Source organism: Tetrao urogallus (assembly GCF_951394365.1).
Source record: "Tetrao urogallus genome assembly, chromosome: 2".
Taxonomy (NCBI): domain Eukaryota; kingdom Metazoa; phylum Chordata; class Aves; order Galliformes; family Phasianidae; genus Tetrao; species Tetrao urogallus.
Genome location: NC_136814.1, coordinates 80,265,161 through 80,290,447, shown reverse-complemented (window position 1 = coordinate 80,290,447; position 25,287 = coordinate 80,265,161). Strand labels below are relative to the sequence as shown.

Below are 25,287 nucleotides of genomic sequence, written 5' to 3'. Positions count from 1 at the left end.
CTTTGAAGTAACATTTACATCTGGTCCTAGTGCTGTTGTTGTCAGCTTAATAACAGGTAGCATAACTTTTAGTTCAGTTGGAAGGGACCTTCAAAGACCACTGAGTTCATCTGCCTGACCGCTTCAGGGCTAACCAAAAATTACAGCATATTGCTGAGGGCATTGCCCACATTCCTCTTGAACATTGATAGGCATGGAGCAGCAACCACCTCTCTGGGAAGCCTGTTTCAGTTTTTGACTACCCTCATGGTAAAGAAATCTTTCCTAAAGTCTAGTCTGAACCTCTGGTGCAGCTTTGTGTTCCCTTGCTTTCTAACTGTTTGCTTTGCTAAAAAGATAGACTGCTAAAAATGGTACAGTAGCAATGTTCATTTAAAAAGATGATTTAATTTCCCACTGCCCTCTGTGCTGGTGACATTGCACTACCCTACTGCCTTTTCTTCCTCTTCTTCTGGATTGTCCTAAATAGCAATGAGTCTATGAGAGAGGAGGATGGAGAATATGAATTTGTTTCCACGGGATTTCCATGTATTTCTTCAGCGCAATGCTGTAGGGAGGTTCTGCAGGAGGGAGAAAAATTCCCCTGATTAGATGTAGCGAGGACTCATCTGATGTCATGTGTAAGTCACATGCAAGTGTTACACATTTTGTGCAGGTAAAGGTATCCAGCTGCATGGTGGCAGAGGATCCACAAGAGCTGTGCTTTGTGCTAGCTGCTGGATTCTGGATAGCTACTTAAAAACATGAGGTTTCTGCACCATTAATTCATCAAGTGGATTAGAAAAATATGGTGAATTTCAGCAATTCAGCAGTGACATAAAGGGAGTATTTGGGCTATTGCTCCTGACTGGCTTTGGCCACCTTTTGGTGCAGCTAAGTGGAACTTCCAGGGCTCAGCTCAGAAGCTCTGAGAATGTGGGAAAAACATGCATGACAGTGAGACAGACTTACTACAACACCAGAGACTTTCAGATCTGCCCAGGCGTCAGTTCCCATCAAAATAATTACATAAACCAGCGGATTACTAATGCCCCATTGCCTCTTCTATAAATTTTCACTGTCTGGGAACAAGATGACACTATGGACTTGATCAAGGAAGCCAGGCAGCTCTCTAACAGTGCTTTTGGGAGGGAATGCTTTCTGAGTCACACAACTGAGAAGTGACTTCGGTTTAAATCTCCCTCCTCCCCAGCTGTTTCCCATCTGCAGCACAGCTGTACCTCGCTCAGACCTGCTCTTAGGTCTTCCAGACTTGGGAATGTGTGAAACCCAATATTTCTAGCACCATCCTGTTTTCCCTGCTGCTAGCAGTACCTGTGATGGATGAGGAAGTAGTTGCCACAGCCGTATTTGCTCAGGGAATATACTATGAATGGATGTGCTGGAAATAACTTGTGGAAACCACCTCTGTTTGTAGCTGGGCTTTTACTCTGGTTATCATAATTGTATCTGAAACAGCATTTCCTATAGCTTAGCATTCTTTAATTTTACTTCCTAGATATGAGAAAACTTGTTGTGTTGCTTCTGACTCTGCAACATCATCATACCTCATGCTATTTGAGCTCCAGCATATGGAAAACAGGCTTAATAATAAGACCTAGTTGAAGTATGGGAAGTACTTTGAAATATCTGTGTTCTGCATGATACTCATTATCAAGTGATGGTGCAAGCAGGCACTGTTCTGATTAAAGAGCTGCGAAGTGCGTGCAGTGCATGTGTGTGTGTATTAGTATGGGTAAAGATGGAAGTAGAAACCCAGAGGAATGGACTATGGTATGATTCTCTATGAATATAACTCTTGTTCTTGGTGCTTCAATGCATACTGAAGCCACTGCTATAGCCAGTGCTACATTTAGCTAGCAATACTTAACTGTGTGCACATCTACTTGCATGCATGTAAGTAAAGCTATTCTTCTCTTAATAACTGATTTCCAGTAGTGACAAAGGTGGTTTTTTTTTTCTGATGAAGTGATGTCATAGTTTGTGGTTGTACAAAACTAAGTTTTAGCACGACCTTATTCACACATTCCCATGCAGAGTGATGGGAATTAGAGGAACATTACTTCTCTAATGTTACTTTTAGTACTTCTACTTTCAGTATACAATTGAGAAAAATTTCAGGAGGTAGCTTTATACCATCTCTGTTGTTGCTGGTTTTTTCTGCATCCAACCTCCTGACGTATAGTCCCTTATTTTTTTTTTCCCAGTTAGCAGTAACTGTCTTTTGTGAGTTAGAAGGACATGAGTTTCCTCTAGCCAAAATGATGTCTCTTCTCAATAGGATTATTTGGGCATGGAGTTCTTTGGGTAGATGCTGGAAATGAAGTCAAGTAATATACCTACGCACCAGGTACTCTGCAGCACTGTGTAATTCCTTTCCAGGAGCCTCATGTGCCAGGCAAGCTTAGCTGTTCCTTGGTCTCTATGACACTATGTAGTGGGAATGCCTGCTCTGCTTGTGTGTTTTGCCTGGGTTTCCTGGCTGTAAAAACCCGCAAGGTCAGTGAGGTTGCTGAGAGTCAAGGATTGCCTGGACTGCTTCTCAAATGAAGAGGATGGAGGAATGGCAGGAAAAACTGTGGCTTCAACAGTAGCATAAACATGTTGAAAAAACTGTGCTGTTCAGGGCCAGATGCTACCCATCCTTATTAAACCATTGAATACCAGAATGAAGTAATTAAGTGTGCTGCCTGCAAGCACCATTAGCAGGATGTGAGTCACTTGATTTAACCCAAGTTATAATTTGAATGGATGGCACATGCTGAATGGGAGTTTTCCTTCAGCACACTGACAGCAGCAGGGACATACTGCTTTCTATCCATCTAGACTGCCTTCTACTTGCTAATGTCAAAGGAAAAAAATGTTTTAAATCAATGTTTACTGGAGTTCAGATATCAAATAAGTGTTTTGTTTTCGAATGCAATGAAGTTCTGGATCAAGGGGGTCATTAAATTTTCCCACCTGTAAGAAGGCTAGGCTTGATGTTCTGGGGAAGAAAAAGCCCCTAGAAGTCAATAGCAAATTTGCCGTGGTGACTTTCAGAATTGCAGCATGTATTGTAAGGGACAGATAAGTTCAAAGTTCTGCATCTGGGTCAGAGCAATCTCAAGCACAGGTACAGTTGGGTGGAGAATGGCTAGAAAGCAGCCCTGAGGAGCTGGGAGTGTTGGTTGATGAAAGATTCAGCGGGAGCAGGCAATGTGCACTTGTAGCCCAGAAGGCCAACTGCATCAGGAGAAGTGTCGCCAGCAGGTCAAGGGACTTGATTCTGCTCCTCTATTCTGCTCTTGTGAGACCCTACCTGGAGAACTGCATTCAGTTCTGGGTCCCCAACACAATGAGCACAGTGTTGAAGCAGGTCCAGAAGAGGGCCATGAAGGTGGTCAGTGGGCTTGAGCACCTCTCCTACAAGGCGAGGCTGAGAGATTGAGGGCTGTTCAGCCTGGAGAAGAGAAGGCTCTGGGGAGACCTTATAGCAGCCTTCCAGTACCTAAAAGAGGGCCTACAGGAAAGCTGATGAGGGATTTTTTATAAGGGCATGTAGTGACAGAATGAGTGGAAATGGTTTTAAACTGGAAGAGGGTAGATTTAGACTAGATATTAGGAATAAATTCTTTACTGTGAGGGTGGTGAGACACTGGAACAGGTTGCCCAGAAAGGTTATGAATGCTTCCTCTCTGAAAGGCCAGGCTGGATGGGGCTTTGAACAACCTGGTCTAGAGGGAGATGTCCTTGCCTATAGTGGGGGGATTGGAAATAGATGATCTTAAAGGTCCCAAACAATTTTATGATTCTATGATTCTATAAAAGGCAATACAGTGATTTTTTTTTCTTTTTTAATTATCTCAGAGGTAATATTCAGTTGCCTATAGAAGGCAACTCTGTCAGGGCAGCAATTCTATGTAGAATGTATGTAACCCATATGCTGGGTGAACAGTTGAGTGAAAAATAGATGTGAACCCATATCATCCTAGGAATTATAAAAAGATGTAACTGAGTGGAAATTACAAAATTATTCTGTTGATACGCATGAAAAGTGAAACCTGCAGTGGTTGTACCACTCATTTAAATTATATGGTACTAATAAGAAAATTATTAAAATGCATTTTTTGCCATTAAAACTGTCAAGTATGTCTGAATGCTAATAGCTATAGGTTTTGTTAACCCCAATACGGCAACTTCTTTTCCAACCTCTGTTAAAAAAAAATCTGTTAAACCAAGAAAAAATTGGCTAGCGATGCTGAGATAAGAGAGGTGATGGCAGTGAAAGGCAGCACCATTAAAGTAAAAAAAAAAAAAAAAAAAAAAAAAAGTTAAATAATTAAAATAAAAGCTGTAGCAATTTCAGTATTGTGAGAAAATTTGAGGTCACACTATCTGAAATAGTTAAAATATTGTTATATTAAGCCCTGCATAATGATATAATAGTTAAGTGTTCCCAAGGTAATGTAATACAGTGCGAATGGTTAATTCTGTGTGCTCTGTTGTTTGAGGGTGGTAAATGCTGTACGAGGCTTTGAAAACTTTCTCTAGCTGCAGAATTAATAGAAAATAGTAACTCAGGGGGAATAGAAGACTGAATAAAGATGTTTCAGGGTATGTGAATGCGGGGGAAACAGTGGAGAACACAGAGGTCTGCTCCCACCAAACGTAGAAGTAACATTTCTGCAGTACTGCTCTGGGTTTTGTACTTTTGCAACCCTGGAAAAGGTATCATGTCTTCCATCAGCCACATAATAAGAAAGGAGTGGGGTTGGATGTATGTAGATGAGAGTCAATGCTCAGTGAAGAAGTAGGTTTAGTTTGTCATAGAGGCACAGCTTAGATGGTCATGTTGCTGACTTTGTTTCATGTTTGTTCCCATGGTAGTAGAAGCACCAAGCCAGAGGGAAGGACTAGGATTAAGGAATTTTTTGCCAGTTGCCTTTCTTTTCTTTTTCTTTGATGGGATGCAGTTTAAAGTTTTTTCCCTTTTTCATTCCTTTCATAAAAGTTGTTTTGATGCAAAAAGTAGTCAACATACTTAGCTGTAGAAGAGGTTAATGCAAAATATCCTGGGTATCTCTTAAATGTGAAGGAGGTGCAGAATCAGCTTCTTTTCAGAAACAGAGGAATGCTTTGGTCCAGGAACAAATGTACCTGAGAGGGGATTTGTTTTCAAGGAGAGCAATGCCAAACCTTATCCTCCTTGTTCAGGTAGGTCCCAGCTGGGAGTCTGTTAGCATCTTGGAAGCCATTATTCTAGTGGAGCATTGCATTTCAATTTCCCTGGGCTGTACTGTTGTCTAGTTCTTCTAGCAGATTTGAGACTGTTGTGACTGTTAGGGAGTTGCTAAATCTAGCAGCCTGGCAAGGCAGAGGCTGATGTGGCTCCATGCCCCAGTCCCAACCAGTAGCAAGGCCAAATATGTGTTCCCAGTAGGCACACAGACACGCAGGTATACATATGTGCTACGTACATCTACATGGATAGTTACACAGATTAGCACAGACAGGCATGCTCACACAAGCAACACCTTTATCTCACCTCTGGTTGATCAGAATGAAGGTCTAGTTGACAGGAGAAAAAAAAAGTATGTATATGTATATATACACACATGCCCACAATTTGGGTCCCTGCCATAACTGGGCTTAAACAATCTGCCCAGTAGTTGGCACTGAATATTGATCTTCCCAGTATCTGGGCATTCAAGCCTTGCTCCAGCTGCTGATACAGAGACCCCTGTGCACACATAAGCATGCATACTTGCACCCACTGCGGATCCCACCAGTAAGGTGGCCATGGAGGCCCAGTCTATTCACTAGGTGGTCCTGCATCCATAGAATCATAGAATTGCTCAGGTAGGAAAAGACCTTAAAGATCACCTAGCCCAATTACAACCTAACCATACTACCCTATCTAACAACCCTTCAGTAAATCATCCTCTCAGTTGTGTCCTCCACAGAGAAGAAGAAATGCAACCCACATGTTCCCAACACAAACCTAGGTCTTTTGGTGTGCCCCTAGGCCTCATGGTCTCTCCAGCTGTTGACCTGGCTCTCCTGGTCTCTCCAATACCAACTCCTCCAGGTGCTCCTCAACCTCAGGGACAATCTCCCTGGCTCGCAGGGAACTTAACCCACTGCTGACTTACCAAGTCCTGTTGTTATCAGTGATCACACACTGACATGCACACCAACTCTGTATTTGCACACTCCTGTCTCTCCAGCTGGCACCTAAACGTGAGTCCTTTAATCTATAAGCCTGTTCCTATTACTAGTGGCTAGATCTCCAGACACACGCATGCATATAGATGAGTCTCTTGCATTTTAAAAAAAAACAACAAACAATTAAAGTTGAGTTTAAGAAGAGTACAGGACAGAATGTACTGATCAGGCACAAGGCATGGCAAGACAAATGTTTTGACCAACCTCGTTTTTTTTGCTTGGCCAGCTGCTTTGTCCCCTTAATCACTTGTTCCTTCTTAAACCACCTACATCCATCCCTTTTCCAATCTTTGGTTCCTCCTCTAAACGTTCTGTTGTAAGACTTGCATAATGGTGAAAGATCTAGAGGGCAGGACATGTGAGGTGTGGCTGAGGTCCCTTGGTGTGCTCAGTCCAGGGGAGCTGAGGGGTGGCCTCGTAGCAGCTGCTCACAGGGAGCAGAAGGGCAGCACTGAGCTCTGCTCTCTGTGACAGTGACAGGGCCTGCGGGAATGGCATGGAGCTGTGTCAGGGAAGGGGCAGCTGGGGTTAAGGACAGGTTCTGCAACAGAGGTTGGTGGGCATGGAACAGATTGCCCAGGTCAGTGGGCATGGCACCAAGCTGTTGGTGTCCAATCAGCATTTGGACAACATTCTCAGACATAGGGTTTGAGTGTTGATTGATGCTGTGTGGAGCTGGGAGTTGGATGCAGTGATCCTTGTGGGTCCCTTCCTACTTGGGATGTTCTGTGATTCTCTGATAATCCCAGGATGCTCTTCCCCTGTGTCTTATGATGAGTCCCACTCCCCTGACAGTGATCCCTTGTAGATTCCTGGTGGAGCTGAAGGAAATACAAGTATGACATATCTTTATCTACCGGTGCAGCAGTCACATCAGACTATTTCTCAGTTTCATTCCAGGCAGTGTTTGGCAGCAACCAGCTGGCTGAACAGCATGTGCATGTGGGCCAGCATGTGGGCCACAGGTTGCACCCTGTGCATGAGGACTGCATGGGCTGTCCATGCACACTGAGTGCAGGAGGAGCCACAGCAAGGGGGTCAAGTGTCCAGTGGGTATTTTGGGCAGTGTGGGAATGGGGAGGAGAGCTGATCTGTAAATTAACCTGGTTATGTTGATGTTCAATTATTTGAATTTTATTTATTTTATAAAAATAAAGCTTGTTTGTGACGCTGTTTTCTTTCTTTCTTTTTTTTTTTTATTATTCAGATTCCTTTGGGACTCTTGTTCTTCCAATAGTAAGTATTTATTTCCTTTCCTTCAAAGAAAATATTGACTGCCTGGGATTTTTCAGAAGTCATTGTTGATGAGATGTGTTAATGTGTTTGCTAACCATTACTCTAAGAACTTTCACATCAAGTACTCCACAGCTTATTGCAAGTAATTACAGAATTTGTGAGCTGACTTCCAGCATCATCACAAGCTATCAAAAAGACTGAGCCCAGAACTTTGCTTTATGATTTTTTTTTACTAGCTGCTACCCCTATTTCTACACCACTATTTCATTTTGAAGGCTTACTAGAGCTGAAATAATTGTGCAAAGTAATCAAAGAATTGCAGGTGTTGGAAGGGACCTCTAGAGCTCATTGAGTCTAACCCCCCCCCCCCGCTAAATCAGGTTCCCCCAGTAGCTTGCACAGATAGGTGTCCAGATGGGTCTTAAGCATCTCCAAAGGAGAATCCACAACCTGTCTGGGCAATCCCTTCCAGTGCTCTGTTACTCTCACTAAAGAAGTTCTTCTGCATATTTTTGTGGAACTTCCTATGTTCCAGTTTTTGGCCACTGTTCCTTGTCCTATTACTATGCACCACTGAAAAGAGTCTGGCCTCACCCAGTTGCCTTGGGCATTTTAGATATTTATAAACATCGTCAGATCCTCTCTGTCTTCTCTTCTCCAAGCTGAACAGACCCAGGTCTCCCAACCTTTCCTTGAACAGGAGATACTACAGACTCTTTATCATCTTTGTTGTTCTAATAACTGAGAAATATTAAAGTAAAAGTATCGCTCTTCTTTATACATAGTTTATACATAGTTTTCTTGATGATTTGTAAATCATACATTCAGTGGAGGTACATAGTAAACTAACTAGTCAACAGAAATGCATTATACATAATGCAAAAGTGCATAATATTTACTAAGTAGGCATTCTGGATTTCTAATCCTGCATGCTTATCTTAAAACTTTGATCTAAAGAATTAGGTCTTTGAGTCAGGAAAAAAGGTTTTTATCAAATTCTTTATTTATTTTTTTTTTTTAACATCTGTAAGCCTGAATATCCTTAAAAGCAGTAGGCTTAGGTTTTGATCATAGGTTAAATGTATGTCTTATGAAATACTCAGGAAGTATTTGATAAACGGCTAATCAGTAGTAAGGAATCATTGTAAGGAATTCTAGGTTAAAATGTATCCATACAAAACATAAATTACAAAACATTAACAATTCAATTAAAAAAAAAAAACAAAACAACAAACAAACCAAAACCACAAAAACCCAAACAAGTTAGATTAGCAAGTTCTTTAATATAATTTGTCCAGTCTAAGAGCATCTTTATGTCTTACTAGGCTTCTATAAAATTGAATTCCATAATCACGTCAGTAGTACTAAGAGTCTATTTTCTTCTAGAACATTTCAAGCATACAATAAACAAAATAGGGGACCCTATATCCAGCTCAATCTAAATTTGCTATCCTGCCTTACTACTGCTTGAATGAAACAATGCCTTCCTTGAGCACCCTTTACACATTTCTCGAACATTCAGGGCGTGTTGCAGGGATGGGAGGGGAGTGGTAGGACACTGTTTGGATGTAACATGTCAGGTTAGAAGAACTGACTCATATTTTTAAGAGATATTTTTTTGTTGTTCATGTAGCTATGGTAGACTTCTGTACTGCCCAAAGTATACTTGGCTGGTAGCACAAAATGGGTAATGGTTTCACTTGTCATGTTTTCCAGAGGAGACAAGAGCTTCCTTGTCTGAGGTGCTCGTGAGGGTGGCTGATGTGGTTAGGAGAAGGTCTTGAAATGGCCATCGTCTCTCTTGTGTTAGGGGTGCCAAAACAAGGATAGTAATACCATATAGTTGGGGAGTGTATCAACTAAGATAAACTCTGTTTTGCAGTAAGTTTCTGGTAGGTACTGTTTAAAAAATGCATAATTCATACATGGGTTGAGAAATATTCTTCAGAGATGAAATTGATGGGGCTGAGGCAAATGGTTACCATTATTTTAGCAGTGAATTTCCAGAAACATTGTGTTAATTCAGTTTCCATTAGCGTGGCTACATGCAACAAAATTTGGGTTACTTTATACCTCAGATGTCCCAATACACTACAGAACGATGCAAACTTCTGTTGTCTTTGGATTTTACATCCGCAAAGGTACAATAGGCAGCTTTGTCACCACGTTATGATATAAAAAGTATCAAGACATAAAAATCAGGGCAAAATCCCATGTAGCTTTACTCATGATAGAAAAGGGCTACAGAAAAAGAAGGTCTGTAAACGATGATTGCAGACTTTTAAAGAAGTGTTTTAAAATAATGTTGTAATAAACAATAGTATTCTTAAATGAATTAATTGTGAGGCTATATTTGACAGATGTAGTAACTAAGGCTGTTCCTCCTGTCTAATATATTCCAGAATACTTGGCGAGGAAGTTTGAGTGTTGAAATATGTGAATCATATGTTCTTGGCAATGTGTATACACTGACCTGTAGTTGAAGGAAATGCAGAGTCAATTTCAGTCTAGTGTTTTGCACCTAGAATTTGGTTATATAAGTCCAGCTTTTAAATGGTACTGTTTCTCCTGTGTCATCATATGCCTGTTTGTGGGTGGAAAAAGAAAGCCTATTTATTTTTCCTCTCAATGGTTTTTCCTTTTAACTTGTTTTTCAAAACAAACTCAACAGAGAGGGATGAAACTGTAGTTAATTTCTGTTTATAGGTAAGCAGACGGAGAAGGAAATGTATTTGATAGAGACATTTGCATTCGTGGTACTTGTCACTGTCGAATTCTTCCTCATTTGGGAAAAAATCCATTACTTCACTGTATGTTCTTAAAATGAGTTTTGACAGCAAGGCAGTGTTTCATTATAGAACTTGGTAGGATAATTTTGAAGTGCCGTGCCTGGTGAGTTAGCAGATGTAATTTTCATTACCAGTGTGAGAAGAGAGCTTAATTTCCATATGTTATGCTGAAAAATGTTAGCCTGTGTGTTTTAGTTGTCCTGACTTCAGAGGCTTTACTCCAGATTTACTGTTCTAACTACAAACAGAAGCATGTGACTCCTAAGCTTTTTAGCAGCACTACTTGCTGGAACCAGCTGCGTGCTTTGTTAAACCCTCTCCATCTTCAAAGAACGAGTTCCAAGCAGATGGCAGGACAGAAGTTTGCATCTGGGCTGGAATGCACCTAGGGTCATTCCTTGTCTGTGCAGGCTCTGCTCAAGGTGACATCACCATGTCCTGCAGCTGTTCTGCTTAGAGCCTTTAGAACTCCTGTAGCTGAGGTTTCACCATCTAAGTGCAGGAAATGAACTGGTCTATCTAAATTGTGAGCTCTAGATTTTCTCTACTCACTGGAGGAATACACCTGTGTGTGGTTATTATTGTCTTATGTGGTCCAACTTTCCTTGCTAGCAGTGTCTGTCCGTGTTTGCTGCCAGCACTGAAGGAGCTTTCAGAGTCTGTCCTTAACAAGGCATCTCAGCTAACTGTATAAAGTCTCTCTACATTTGCTCTTCATACTTTGGGAAGAATACTTATCTTACTGGTTGAACTGCAATACTTACTGTTATTATGAATCATTAAAAGCACTGAAATGAGAAAAAAATTAGTCAGTTTCCATTGGAAAGCAATACTCAGCTTCTCAGGAGACTTCTATACTGAATTTAATTTTTCTACTCTAAAAGGTATGGAGCTGAACCTTATAAAGAGATATGGAAGGTTTTCTTTCTCTCCTGCTCATCTTGCCTATATGTATCTTCTTCAGCTCTCATATTTCTGGAAAATAAATTGCTAGAAAATGACAAAGTCTGAAAGAAAAAAAAGCCCCCAAAATCAAATGCAAGAAATTTCTCAGTAACTGTAAAAAGAAAAGAGAGCAGAATGTCCATTAATGGTGTATAAATACATACCTACTTATGTTATTGAAAATCTGATTACTAGCAAAAATCACTTACAAGTATTTTGGAAGATTGCCTCTGAGAATACATTTCTGTGTAATTGTTAAAGTGAGTCCTGAAGTCCTATTTCTTTTTCTAAGTGTTTACGTAAGTTGTCAGGGCAGAAACCTTAATGGCAAGTGTTTTATGGAATAATTTTCACACAGAGGATGGTGACGTACTGGAACAGGTTGCCCAAGGAGGTTGTGGATGCCCCATCCCTGGAGGCATTCAAAGCCAGGCTGGATGTGGCTCTGGGCAGCCTGGTCTAGTGGTTGGCGACCCTGTACAGAGCAGGGGAGTTGAAACTAGATGATCATTGTGGTCCTTTTCAACCCAGGCCATTCTGTGATTCTTCAGTTATATATTGGATAATTAACCGTGATGCACTGTTCTCTTTTCAGTTGCCATTGGAAAGTGCTTCTGGGACTTATGAATTACTGGTGGAAGGCCATGCTGATGGCCAGCGTGTCTTCTCTAACCGTACCAGCTTGATATACACAGCAAAGAGTATCTCTGTATTCATTCAAACTGATAAATCTACATACAAACCAGGACAGGATGTCATGTTTCGGATTGTCACTGTCTATCCTGATCTCAAACCTTACAAAGCTTCTCTAAATATATATGTACGGGTAAGTATCCACAGGAATCTTGTTATACATTGGAATTTTTTGTATATTCCAACTTTACATGCCAAACACAGGTGATATATATTGATGCCTAAATTTAGCTAGCAAAGCCACTTGCATTTAACATGGACCCTGACTTTTTTTATTTTTTTCCTAGGACCCTCGGAAGAAGTTGATTCAGCAGTGGTTGCTGGAGGAGGGTGATTTAGGTGTAGTTTCAAAAAAATTTCAGTTATCAAATAATCCTCCACTAGGAGACTGGTCCATAGATGTGGAAGTAAATGTGAGTATTAGCAATGTCAGCTTACAGTGAAATTTCATTTCGTCTGATAGATGTCCTGATAGATGTGAATAAAATAGTGTTTGCTTTGCTAAAGTAAGGCCAGAAATAAATATGGATCATGAGGAGAAATCAAACATATGCAAACCACACAAGTTTTTTAGTAGTGAATGGTTTTGTAAATAAATACATTAAGAAAAAATATGTTAAAAAAAAAAATAGAAGCAAGCATGCTTATTTTATCCTAAGGACTGCATTTTGATTCTAAAATGTGTTATTTGAAAGTGTATTGAAGAAAGAACATAGGGAATACTATTTTTTAGAGTGAAACATCCTTACCTTTATTTTGAAAGCTAATACACAGAAATTCACTGTTCTCTGGTGTGCAGCCAGTCACTGTCTCAAGGGTGTGGCATCCAATACTGTCATTTATAAATGCCTGTTCAGTCTTAGTGGTGTTTCAGCAATTGATAGTGACTCAATTCTTACTGAGGAAATAAAAACTATGCAAAATAGTAATAATGAATACTGAAGCAGAACTATTTCATAATAAAGCTGGTAGAATTTATTTGGCACGTTGCTTTGGTAACAGTGCTATCAGTCCAAATCCTTTAAGATTCTCATACACTGGTAGATGCATTGTCGGGATAGCTGGAGGCTTAGTTGTTCAAGACTGTGTGTGTCAAGTTTGTTCAGACTGCTCTACATCCCTGTAGTATGGGAACTGCATTTCTGAATTGGCTTGCAATGACTGTTCAGAGACATTTAGCAAGTACAAACAGAACTGTGTAATGTTTCCTAATAACATGAGGCAGAAGCAGAAAACCTCATTTAGTTATGTATAACTCCAGAATGATATCTGCCAGTAGAAGTAATGTCTTCATAGATTTTCTATAGGCTAAGATAGATGAGATGTTCAACTGATGATCAAGACTGGGTTCTTCCAACACATTTTCATGTGGGTGTGGGTTCATTACTATTGTCCTCGTTGGGAAAAATGCTTTAAATTGTTCTTAGGCTTGGCTGCTCCTTCCCATCCCTGTGCTGCTGCTTAGCATCTTCTTAGTAGTGCTGGGGCATCTGTAATGAGGCTGAGATTTAAAGTGCATCAGGAATTTGAAAAGTTTGAAGATTAAGGCACTATTTTATTTTGTTTGACCTAGTCCAGTTCCCTGATCTGGTTCTCAGCACAGCACCACTCACAAATGCACAGGCACTTTTTAGGATGAGGGGAAGCATGGCTCAGACAAAGGAAAAGTCTTGAAATGGGGGTAGGCTTCTTCAACAGCTCTGCTAGAGGAAAAAACATTAGTGTGAATTTGTGATAGGATTTTCTGCTAAGTCATGAATAATCCTGAAGTTAGGAAACACTGCTGAAGGAAAGACAGCAGCTGTTCTCAGGATCTGAATGCAAATGGCATTCCCTCTTGAAATAACTAAGGGGAAAAAATTGTGAAATTGAAAGAAAAATGCCACAGATTCATCTAGGCTAGTGAAGTAGCTGAGAAAACAGTCTGTACTCAAGTAAAATTTCAGTAGATGATAGGAAGTTATACTTCAGATTTTAACTGTGCAATATGTACTGCATACATGTCATTAAGCCATGAAAACAAGTCTCTCAAGTCGTGAGTATCAAGAAGGAGAAGATAAATACGGAACATTTTGTTCATTGTCTCTTCTGAAACTTAGCTAGAGGGCAATTTCAAATCAATTAAAATGGAACAGGTAAACCATAGAGCTCATCACAAGCATTTGTTGTGAAATTCCCAGTGGTTCAAAGGCAATGGCTGGGCAAATTCACAGAGGTAAAGGCTGTTAAGAATCGTAAACTAAAAACTCTGACCCCTTGTTCAGGAGGTTCCCCAGTCTCAAGCTGTCAGAAAATTGACTGCTGACAAAGGTTGTACACTGGCCTGGATTCATGTTAGATCTGTGAGTTGTCTTTGTTCTTTTTCACTAAGAACACCCAATTTTCCTGATTATTAATTTGTAAATCTTAGTGTTCTAGCATTGAGTGTAGCCTTGAATGCCAGGTTTGGGATCCTTTAAATAGAGTTCCAAATGCTTCAGTGACATGAAGGATATCCAGAGTCAGAAATGCCCTTCTAATTCATCATTGTTTCAGGAGACAATTCAAGGTGAAAAGCACTGCAAAATGCTTTTCCTGCATTTAATAAAATACTCTCTTAGGAAAAGATAAACTTGATCAGAACAGAAACAGGATTATTTTGTTTTTACTGATGAAGGATATAGTTCATACTTAAGAAAGACAACATTTAATAAGTGGGGGAAAAAAAAAGAGGGTAATAGATAGATACCATTCCAATGAGAAACTCTGAACTCTTGCAGATTTATAGGAAATATAAGGATTCTGAAGAGAAATTGATGGTTAATAAAAGTATGAAAGAGTTCTTAAAGTTAGCTAGAAACAAAAGAAATTCCAGGAGGAGGCAGAGCCCAGTAGCATGAAGAAACAGTGAATCTGTGGCAGAGATGGGAATATTTAGTATGTATTATGATAGCTCTGTGTGGTTTAGTGAATTTCACTGTGAGAAGACTTCTTGAGCTCTATGGTTGTCTTCTTGACAAGCAGAAGATGAGTATGTCCTTGACAGGAAAGAGTGAGGTAGGAAGGGAGACCTGTCTTATGGCATGAATTCTGAGTAAAATGTCAATTAAGGTGATGTGGGAATCCACATCAAAGAATTAAATTCTTTCGGGCTATTTTGGATGTAATAGGTAGGTAGCTTTATTCACGTAGCAGATTTTTGTAAAGGATTTTTTTTATTGTATAAAATTCTAATGACAAAATGTCAATGCAATATACATGAAGTCTGTCAAGGGAGAGTGGCTTGAGTGTTGGGCAAATGGCAAATGTCAGTCACCAGGGTGTTTCCAGTACAAACTGATGATAGGGTTTGCAAATGGAGATGGGAAAGAAAGCTTGTTGCTGGGGACTTGCAGAAGTTCAATGCTGACTGTACACTGAAGGATAAAATGAATCAGTGGATTTATTGATTACAATCTCTGGGTGCCATTACAGGTTTTAAAAAGCTTCTTAATGTACTAGAGGAAAGCATGGTATGAACCAGCTATTAGAAATTGAAACTGGAGAGTTTCTTTTTTGCAGGGAAGTTTGTTTCATCAATAAGGCTATTAATCACCTGAACAAACAAACAAAAAAATGAGATTGAGGGCTTCTCTTTTGCCTGATGTTTTAGCATCAAGAATGATTGCCTTTTTGGTAGGTGCACTGAAATCAAGCAGACTGCTGGAGTAGCTGAATTCTAGAGTAACTAAACTTGTGATAAAAGGAGGTCAGGTTAACTGGTTTCTTCTGTCAATAAATATATAAAATGAAAATACAAATAGAGGAGAGAAGGAACAGTGTATCTAAGTAAAAATGTAGTGGGCTTTGGGGTCCAGAAAAACCTGGTTATTCATATGATGTTTAAATGGTTGGGGGTGGGAAACACCACATGTAGAAGTTTGTTTACTTTCAGATGCCTTTTCCTTCAGAATGTACACCTCTTTGATCTTCAATTTTGGTGTTAAAAGAATATAATGACAAAGCAGTATGCGTTATTTCTGTATGACATAGCATGTATCTGCACAATGTCTTACACTGGATGATAATATCATGCACAGTATATTGTGGAGCTATGCACTATTTTGCTAAGTCTGTCTATTGGGTTGTTCCACACTTATTTTTCTGATAGCATATCATACTGTTTGATTAATGAAAGATGCAAGAAGCCTTGCAGAATAAAGGAAAAGAAATACTTAACTGACGGGAAATTTCTTTTGGTTCTTAGTCAGAAATGAGCTTATGTTTTGAATGTCAAGATCATATGGGAGGGGATTTGGTTTCAGGTTTGTAGCATGTCTATACATAAGTTATAGTGGGTATTGAAGTTTCTTTTTTAGTCATTGGAGGTTGAGTCAGTGTTCAGTTAAAGCAAATGAGTAGCTCAGATCACTCTGAGTAGGTATTCCTGTGCTGCAGCTGTCATTAAGGGAGGTACAAGTTTTTCTGTATTATATATGAAGTTGCAGATTCACTAATCCTGTCCTGAGAGCAGGGGTCACTATGAACTTGAATTTAATGCTAAGATGTGCTTAGCGTGTCTGTCCTGCATTTTGATAGGTTTGGCATTTTTGTAGCTATACTTTCTTGTCTGTAACTGGTACTGTTTGACTGAGTCCACAGTATCCATAGTATCTTTTGGATCTACTCAGGGCTTTAGGAACATCTTCAGATTTCAAATGGGGTGATCTCTGGGTGACTTAGCTGTCCTGATGCCAGGACCTGAGCTTTCTCATTTAGTGTCAGCAGTTCAACATTTCTATGTTTCTTATCTTGTCTTTAAAGTGCCATAAAATCACTAAATGATACTTCCCTTCCAGTGGTTACAGATCAGTTCCCAAGTGTGCAGAATTTGGATTCTTGGAAGTAGTGCCTCTGAATCCTGTTTTAAATCAGGTTCTGGCTGCTTGCTGCTATTAAACATCCTGTAGTACTTCTAATAAGAGTACAGGTGTTAGTAGAACTCTTCCAAGAAAGCTCAAGACAGTATAATTACAGTCTGGTTCTCAAGTCTCCACCTTGTATTTTAGTTGGATATTTTATATTTCCTGTTATGGAGCCTGCTGCTGAAAGGCTTTTAGTTGCTGAGTTTTAGCAGGAGATATCTCAGTCTAAAAGTTTTTCTTCTAAGGCATTTTGCAATCTAATTGATGGAAGTTCTTGTTTGGAAATTTTTGACACAGGAATAGTGATGATTCAGGAGCAATGAAGGCTTTCTAAAATATTTTTGAAGAGTATTCTATTTTTAAAAGTTTCAGAGACAAAACAACTTTCAGTTGGACTGAATGATTTCAAACAGAGCTGGTTCATCACAGCAGAGCAAAAGCTGAACTGTCATTCTTAGATGTCAAGATCTGTAGCATCCATCTTATATGGATCTCTTTTTGGCACTTTTTTTTTTTTGTTTAATCTGTAGATAGACTCTGACAAACTGCACAGAATGTTATAGATCTCATGTGGTTTAAGAAATGTTGGTTTCTGGAGAGATCATAAAAACAGAATAAAGCAGCCTAAGTGGAATAAGCATGGTGCTTGTTTTTGTATCTGAATTGAAAAGATTCTCTTTTGGACTGTGTATATAACTAAGCTCTTAAAAGTCACTGCTCCTAGAAACTAATTGAACTGTGTACACTTTAAAATATTTCAATAATATTTACCTGAGAGAAAGCCCTGCCCTGAAGAACTAAAATGGTGCAAAGGGATTGAAATGTTGTTACTTGGCCTATTGCAAACTAGCTTGGCAGGAAAGTGTGCATTAGGGAGAAATCTGGCTTGGCAGTCAAATCACCCAGTTGACCTATTAGGATCTTTTCCTTTCCCTACACTGTCAATTCATGGCTTGCTTTCTGTAATAAAGGTTGTTATTTTAGAGAAGTTGCAGCCAAGAGCTCTCGTCTCTCTTTAATACCTGTTTTCTACTGCTTTCAGTTCCCTTAACAAATAATTATTTTGTTTTGATTCCTAAGGTGAAATAAAAAGTCATTTTCAAGGAGGTACTTTTTCATCCTACCACCTCGAGCAACGTTCTGCTCATGGTTTGCTTGACAGCAAAGGTGTCAGCAAATACACGCTTGATAGTGAAAATAGAAAACGTACATCAACCAGACGTGGGATAAATTTGCTGAATGTAATTCTCCTAAAGATACCTGTTCCTAAGATTAATCAATAGTAATCTGATTATGGATTGCATGTAGCATTTTGTACCGTTGTATTTTGGATCATAAGAATTATGATATGCATAAATGTGAAAATAGCAGATCACAGAACTGTAGGGGTTGGAAGGGACCTCCTGAGATCATCGAGTCCAACCCCCATATAAAGCATGTATGTTTTCAAAATGGGAATATAAATATGGCAGTTGCTGTGGTGATCAGTGACTTACTCATAAAACCAGCTCTAATCTGATTTTTCTTTGATGGAAGTTTTTTTGCTAGGAGAAGTTTTAGCATTTATTCATCAGGAGCTTGGTCTTAGATGCTTAATTTGCTCTTCTTTTTGATGAGGTAAGAGAGATGGGTAACCATTACAGTTGTTTGCAGCCTGAGTCTTGGTCCAGGTGTTTTTCTCACAAGTGTTCTCTGTTCATGCTCTCATCTTCTCCTGCCACACTCATTCCCACCTGACACACCTTGATGAAGTAAAGAAGCCATCTGCTGATCAGTCAAACTACAGATTTCACTTACCTCTGAGAGGATAACTAATTCCTACTTAAAAAGTGAAATATCTAAATAATGATATTACTGTGATTTTCAGTGAGGATCTTTGAAGAACCACAGGGCCTAGGGACATCTGGCAGTTTTCTTACATGCCAGTCATGTTTCTGTGCACTACCTCACAACCAATTGTTCGTATCCAATCTCTTTTGCCTCATATTTCAAACCATATTCATGGAAGTTCTCTAGCAAAAATGGTACTTGTAGGAAAATGAAAAATTTCTTGAAAATAAGCAAAGCAAGCAGGCTTCTGAGCTCCACATTGTCATAACCTCATCGTGCAGTTGAACAGCATCCAGTGATATGAAAAACAGCCACCTCCTAGTGACAGATTGTTGTCTACAATGGTCTTTCCTATTTCTCAGAAGGGTCTTAATCAAAGAAGCAAACAGGCTGTCGAAAGGAGTCTTCCCCTTCCTGTCCTTTGGGATTTGGAAACTCTTTCATTTTCTTAGTTTGTTCTTCTAGTCCAGCTGAGTTCAGATTTTCTTCTTGAAAGTTTTGTTTTTTATTTTTTAAAGAAAAAAAAAAAGGGAATATAACTATTTCATTCTGCTGCTCTTGTGTTGCTTAAGGCTTGAGTTTATTTTTGGCTGCTTTTCCTTTGTGACCTGGAGCCCTGTCAGAGGAGGAAGCTCTCATGTTGAGATGTCCCATTCGAGCATAGAAGCTCCTCCAAATGTCCCATCTGAGCACAGGAGCACTGCTGGTTGCCAGAATGGCTGTTGCTGTCCCTTCCTCTCATGCATTCAGTGGGGGGGCTAGGGAGGCCATCCATGTTGGCTCCTGCTGAACCAAGCAAAAATGTTTTTGACTGATTCATTTTATTTGTGGCATGGTTCTATTGGATTATTCATTCTATTATAACAATTATTATTTTACTACTATTTATTATTTATGAGTATTAAAGCCAAACATTTTAAAAATGTGTGTACGCCTAAACCTTATGTTATTCACATTTTTAGATGAAGGCTGACATAAATATTTCAAAAGTAACTTAGTGATATTCTTTCTCCTCAAACAAAACTCTTGAGGAGTGATTCTTGTTGTTTTTGTCTAATAATCTAACTTTATGTCCACATCATGTATTTCTTGACACTGAGAATATCAAATAGTTAGCAAGATATGGACATAAGATGTATTATGCTAGCAATATTTCCAGTCTTTATTTTTGTCATTGATACATTGCTAATCATTATAGAATGTGCTTACATGTCCCATATGGCCTAGTGAGGCACAGTCTGATTGATTAATGATTACAAAAAAGCCTTGTGAAAGATAATTTGATCATTGCTCCAATGTAATCCTGGTGTTAGGCAGATCAGCTGATATTTAGAGCTCTAGTTCCAGGTAACTCATGCCATTTCCCTGCTGATGGCAGCTTTTTGGCAGGGCACTGTAAAAATGAGAATTAAGGGTTATGTGCCAGAGGACAAATGACTTGCATGCTTGCTCAAAATTACTTGCACTCTAACAAGGAAGAATAATTGAGTAAGACAACAGAAGCAAAATGAATGTCTCACTACCCTGACTTTTCGGGTCAACTGTCATTGCACCAGTGAACGAAAATAGCTGCTAATTTCTTTTTTTTAATATTAGGAGAGCAGGGTAAAAAAAAGACAAAAACAAAAACAAAGTGTAAAATTAATTTCCTAAGAATGTGCTGTGTATGGCCTGAGATACCAAATCTCAATAATATTCCAGAATAGGCTTTTAGATATTTCGAGAAAAATGAAGAAATGTAAAAACAAACAGAAAAATAGGAAAATAGAAAAAACTTAAGATTCTTTACAGTTGCTTATTTCTTCCTTTGATTTTTAACCAATAAATAAAAGTCAGAAAGATATAACTCAAGACATCTCTACTAAAGTAAGTATGTAACGCAGACTATAATTAAATCTTAGGTTTTGGTTTTTTTCTTAAGTGAATGAAAAGCCTTAAGATTATATACATGTTTTTGAAGTGGTCTTGTCTTCTGGATACTCTACAGGGGCTTCCACTTGCATAGAGATAAGAGTTAATTCTAAATGAGTTAGCAAAGATACTGCTGGTAGTTCTGTCATCTTTCATCTTAATCACTGTGAATGCTTAATGCTTGATAGTTTTAAGCTAGCTGACTCAGATATATCTATATACAGAAACCAGCCATGTGTAGATGTTTGTAGACTAACGGCTCTCTGAGGACTCCATTATACATGTAATGAATCTACTATATGTGAACTCCCTGCATGCTTTTTTGGTGCAAATATCTTCAGCTGGTTCTTGCAGGAACTCTGTAACAGGAGCTGATGGTGGTTGATCTGTAATTTAAAATTACATAATTTCAGCAATTATAATTTAAGCTGAGTAAGGGTGGGATTGGGCCTAAAAAATACATTAAACATGCCACTCTAACTGCAGCTGTTTGTACTTATGTTTTTTTTTTTTTTTCAATAGGGTCAAGTACATTATCAAAGTTTTAAAGTGATAGAATATGGTAAGTGTTATTCAAGGATGTTTAGTACTGACCAAAGTTAGTAACTGAGTCTCCATTAATTTAGAGTTTAGAGAAACTAACTAATCTTGGCTAACACAAACTTTCTGAATACTCCCAGAAAGTTTAATTTCCACATCTGCTTCTCTGAAACTGGCTGTTCTGGGGAGAAGCATCATCTTATCAGCTGCCCTACTTATTTCTGGTAGCTTTAATGACCTACTGCTGTAGTGTTTGAAAGTTGTCTGGTCCCTATTTTCCCAGGAGCATCCAAGCAATGTGTTCATCACAACAGATCTGTATAATATTTGATCATGACGCTTCCTGATAATTCTGTAAAGGTTAAACAGGCCGAACATTTACTGCTTCCTCTACAAGCTTGCTTTGAGAGAGGAGAAACAAACATATTTTATCCATACAAGGCTGTGCACAGGCTGCTCTTGTGATGCTTGGTGCCACCTTTTGACAAACTATCTCAGATTGAAGCATGCATAGAACTGTGTTAAGAAATATCTTACATTATAGTCCTCAGGAAACTGCAATAGTCAGTACCATATTACATATTCAAAATATGTAAATGTTATTTTTATGTGAATTAAATACTTTACATATTTTTTTTATTTTTATTTTTATTTAGTTTTACCAAAATTTGATGTTACGATAACAACACCATTATACTACTCCTTGAGAGAGAAAGATGTAAGTGGTGTTGTCACTGCAAAGTAAGTAAAACACTGAAACTGTTGTCATGCTCTCTGTTAAGATAATTGTCTGTAAATATTAAAGTAAAAACATGCTAAAATGTTAAAAAAAAAAAAAAAAAAAAAAAGTGTCCTCTGCTGTGCATTAGCTGGCTAGCTTATGTTCCTAGTTACTGGATTTTTGTGTAACAATGTTAGATGGATCTTCAGACTTTTAGTTGTACACTTTTGGTTAGGTATAGGTATTTCTAGACTACAGCCATGTTATTTTCAACTGACTTATTCATAAAATTTCTTGAATCTTTTGTTTGTATGTAAACTTTGAGACTTTGTTTTTTTTCCGGTTATTATGTCTCTTTCATTATGCTCTCCAAGATATCACATCAAATTCTTTAGATAGAGTAACTATGTTTTACCATACCAACAGGAAAATTATTCAAGCTTCTATTCACATCCTTCTTATACTGATTTACCCATGTTATGGATTTGAACTACAGGCTTCTACTGGCTTACAAAATACCTATACCTGTAAATTGATGAAGAATTGAAAACTCTTGAGTAGTTCAAAACAGACTTTACTGTAGATTACTATTCATCATTGTAGACTGCTGTACAAATAATATTTTATTTTTTAATCTCAGATAAAAATGAATTTTATTTTGGGAAGATGAGAGCCAAGTAAAGCTACTTGGTAAACAAGAAGAACTGAAAGTGAAAGTCTTTCTGGAGCTATTTCATTACATTAAAATGCATACCTTCAAAACGGTCAATTCAAAGTGATTGATTAACAGTCTGTTTAAATGTGATGTTTGGACTTCTGAGAAAAAGCTTCTTTTCCTGGAAGCAATGCAACCCAAAACCCAATACTGTAAACTATGTAGGTTTCTTATTAGGTGTAATTAAAAAAAAAAAAGAAAAAAAAAAAAAAGGATTTTTCACTTGTTTTTTTTTCTTCTTCCTATTTCTCTTTTGGAGTATATGCCAATATGAATTTGGTTTCCTAATTTGTTTTGGTCTGCCTCAAGATACTTGTCTCCTTTGTTAAGGTATTTGAAAGCATACCTGTCTGCTGCAATAAATCCAGACTTGGGTGCCAATGAATAGTCTGGGATTGAATCCCAGCAGTGCCAAGGTTTTACTGATATGTCATAATTATTTATAGGGAATGACTTCATTCCTGGTGACTGTTTTTATAGGCAAAATGTCTCTGTATACAAGGACTTTACGTGTCCTTTAAACTTGTAGATGTCATAAATCCTTTTTCCTTTCTCATTTCTGCACTATTGTTAGATTAACTACGGGATGTTATCCAATGACAGTAATATTTCAAGCTTAATAGCAGCTTCTTTCTGTAATTAGATTTAACAGGAAAGACTGCAGCTCAGGTGCAAGACAGCATTGTCAGAAATGTTCCTGTAACTATGCTATTTGATAATCCTTTTGCTCTGCTTTCATGTTTCTTAAGTGACTTCCAGTCATATCCATACTGACCCAAACTACTTAGTTATCACATCTGAATGTATTAATACTGTTGGATTATAATGTTACTTTGTTCCTATTTCCTAATTTACAAAATCTGACTAAGGTTGGAAATGTTGAGAAAATCTTTGATTTATTACTAATCACTGATTATTGTTTATAAATTAGCTACAACTGCCAATTGTGTTTGCTGTGCAATAATGCCATGATTTGTTTGCTCTGTGATTACTAAATAACATGAATATACAAAAATATCTTGAAATCACTCATTTTGTACATTCAGCGTTTGGGAAGCAGAACACTTGCACTTCCCACATCCCATTTTAACCCTATTGTGTATTAACTATGGTGCTATATGTTCTGTTCAGTAACTTGCTTCTAGCTTAGTCTAACATAGTTAATTTGCTTAAATTGTACAGCCTATAGTAACAGACTTGTAAAGCTCATGTTCAGGAAAGGGCAGCACTTCCCACTTCTCTGTATATTCTCTAAGTTTTGGGCTTCTGACTTTAATGTCAGTGAAGCACTGAAAACATCATGGTTCAAAGTACAAATACATTCTATCTATATTTGAAACTCAGGAAAAAGTATTTCAGTGAACCTTTTTACCTTACTCTTCAGGAGCCTAGGCTCTTGAGATGATGCACTCTTTTGCTTTGCTTGGTGTGTTTCAGGTATACATATGGAAAGCCAGTGAAGGGAAATGTGACAGTCACCTGTCTGTCTGTCTCTTACTGGACAAACAAGAGGAACATAACAAAAACAATGGAGGTGAGTCTTTTGTTAGCAGTTCAGTAGTGTTGTAGACTCTAAAGCTGTATCTGCTTTTGAAGGTTAAATATGCCTGGGACCATCCTCAAGTGCTGTGTTCTGCTGGTGTAGTCTGTGGAGTGACTTGCATGAATAGTGTTTAACTCTATTTTCTCGTACAAAGTGGCTACGTTCAGACTGCCTATTGGGGGTGACAGTTGGCCACTGCAATCCCTTGAACTATGCCTGGAGAGCAGTAGCTGGCCCAAGTAGAAAAACATTCCTAAAGACCTTCTAGCAGTGTAGGTGATGGAGGGCCAGTGCCTGGGAATGTTCCTTGGCACTGTGCGTGCCATTACGCACTCAACTCTGTGTTACAAAGGCATTGCAATTGTCCATGTAGAATTCTATCATGGTGGTATTAAGAGTTTTGCTTACTAATTCTGTAGTAATTGCATTGGAGTTGATGTGCTAGAGATGATCTAGGGCATGACATGTAAAAAAGCCTTCCGTGTTGATTTCAAGACTTACAGGTGGTGAGAAATTGATGTAATCTTTTTCAAAATCAGGTCTTTTAATTTTGAGCTGTGAACAAAATTTCATTTCAGCTAAGTGATGTCTGTCATTTCCTGTTGACTGGCTTGAAGGCTTCAACAGCAATTAATCTTCAGAAACAGAACTGAATTTGGGTAAAATCGATGCTCCTTCAGGCAGCTTCCAATTTGTTGTCTTTTTCTGTAAAGCATAGGCACTAGTGCTCTGGCAGTGTAGAAGAGGACAATTTCATATAAAGTAATCCTTTTTTTTTTTTTTTTCTTTCTTTCCACATTGCAGATAAATGGATCTGTGAATATTACTTGTAACAAGCTCATGTTGCAAAACTTGAATGGGGATCAGTCGTGGCACCATGGTGACGATGATTACACTGAGCCAGTAGAAATCATTGCTGTGGTTACTGAGTCACTTACAGGTATTTTGCTGTTTGAGGTTTTCCAAGAGAAATCCAAGGAGCAGATCATGCTAGAAGAGCTTAGTGCAATGCAGAGTGGCTTGGAAGTGGTGGCAAAGTATCATGTACTGAAGGAAATACGAATCTTTTGCATGCAAATATATTATTTGAACTGTTACTTGCCTAGTTATTAAATAGTTTAAGTAACTGTTAGCTCTGTTGAATGCAGGTCTGCAGTAAGTGATTTATTAAGTAACCAAGGGATTTGTTAAAAAAAAGAAACAGATACCCAAAGCGAGAAGTTTTCTTCTACTGCAATTGAGGTTACCATGTTCTTCTAAACTTACTGAGGGCT

At 38.5% G+C, this 25,287-nt stretch overlaps 1 protein-coding gene across 1 annotated transcript in view; it reads left to right on the top strand.

The window, feature by feature from the left end:
* The window catches only part of CD109 (CD109 molecule), a gene marked incomplete at both ends in the record, with an annotated part of 79,611 nt that overhangs the window by 11,052 nt on the left and 43,272 nt on the right, over window positions 1-25,287 (top strand). Inside the window, 7 exons of the mRNA XM_079550001.1 lie at window positions 7,415-7,443; window positions 11,773-12,003; window positions 12,158-12,283; window positions 21,017-21,056; window positions 21,691-21,775; window positions 23,908-24,004; window positions 24,818-24,953. Coding sequence (XP_079406127.1) covers window positions 7,415-7,443; window positions 11,773-12,003; window positions 12,158-12,283; window positions 21,017-21,056; window positions 21,691-21,775; window positions 23,908-24,004; window positions 24,818-24,953 — 744 coding nt within the window. The remainder of the gene's footprint in view (window positions 1-7,414; window positions 7,444-11,772; window positions 12,004-12,157; window positions 12,284-21,016; window positions 21,057-21,690; window positions 21,776-23,907; window positions 24,005-24,817; window positions 24,954-25,287) is intronic.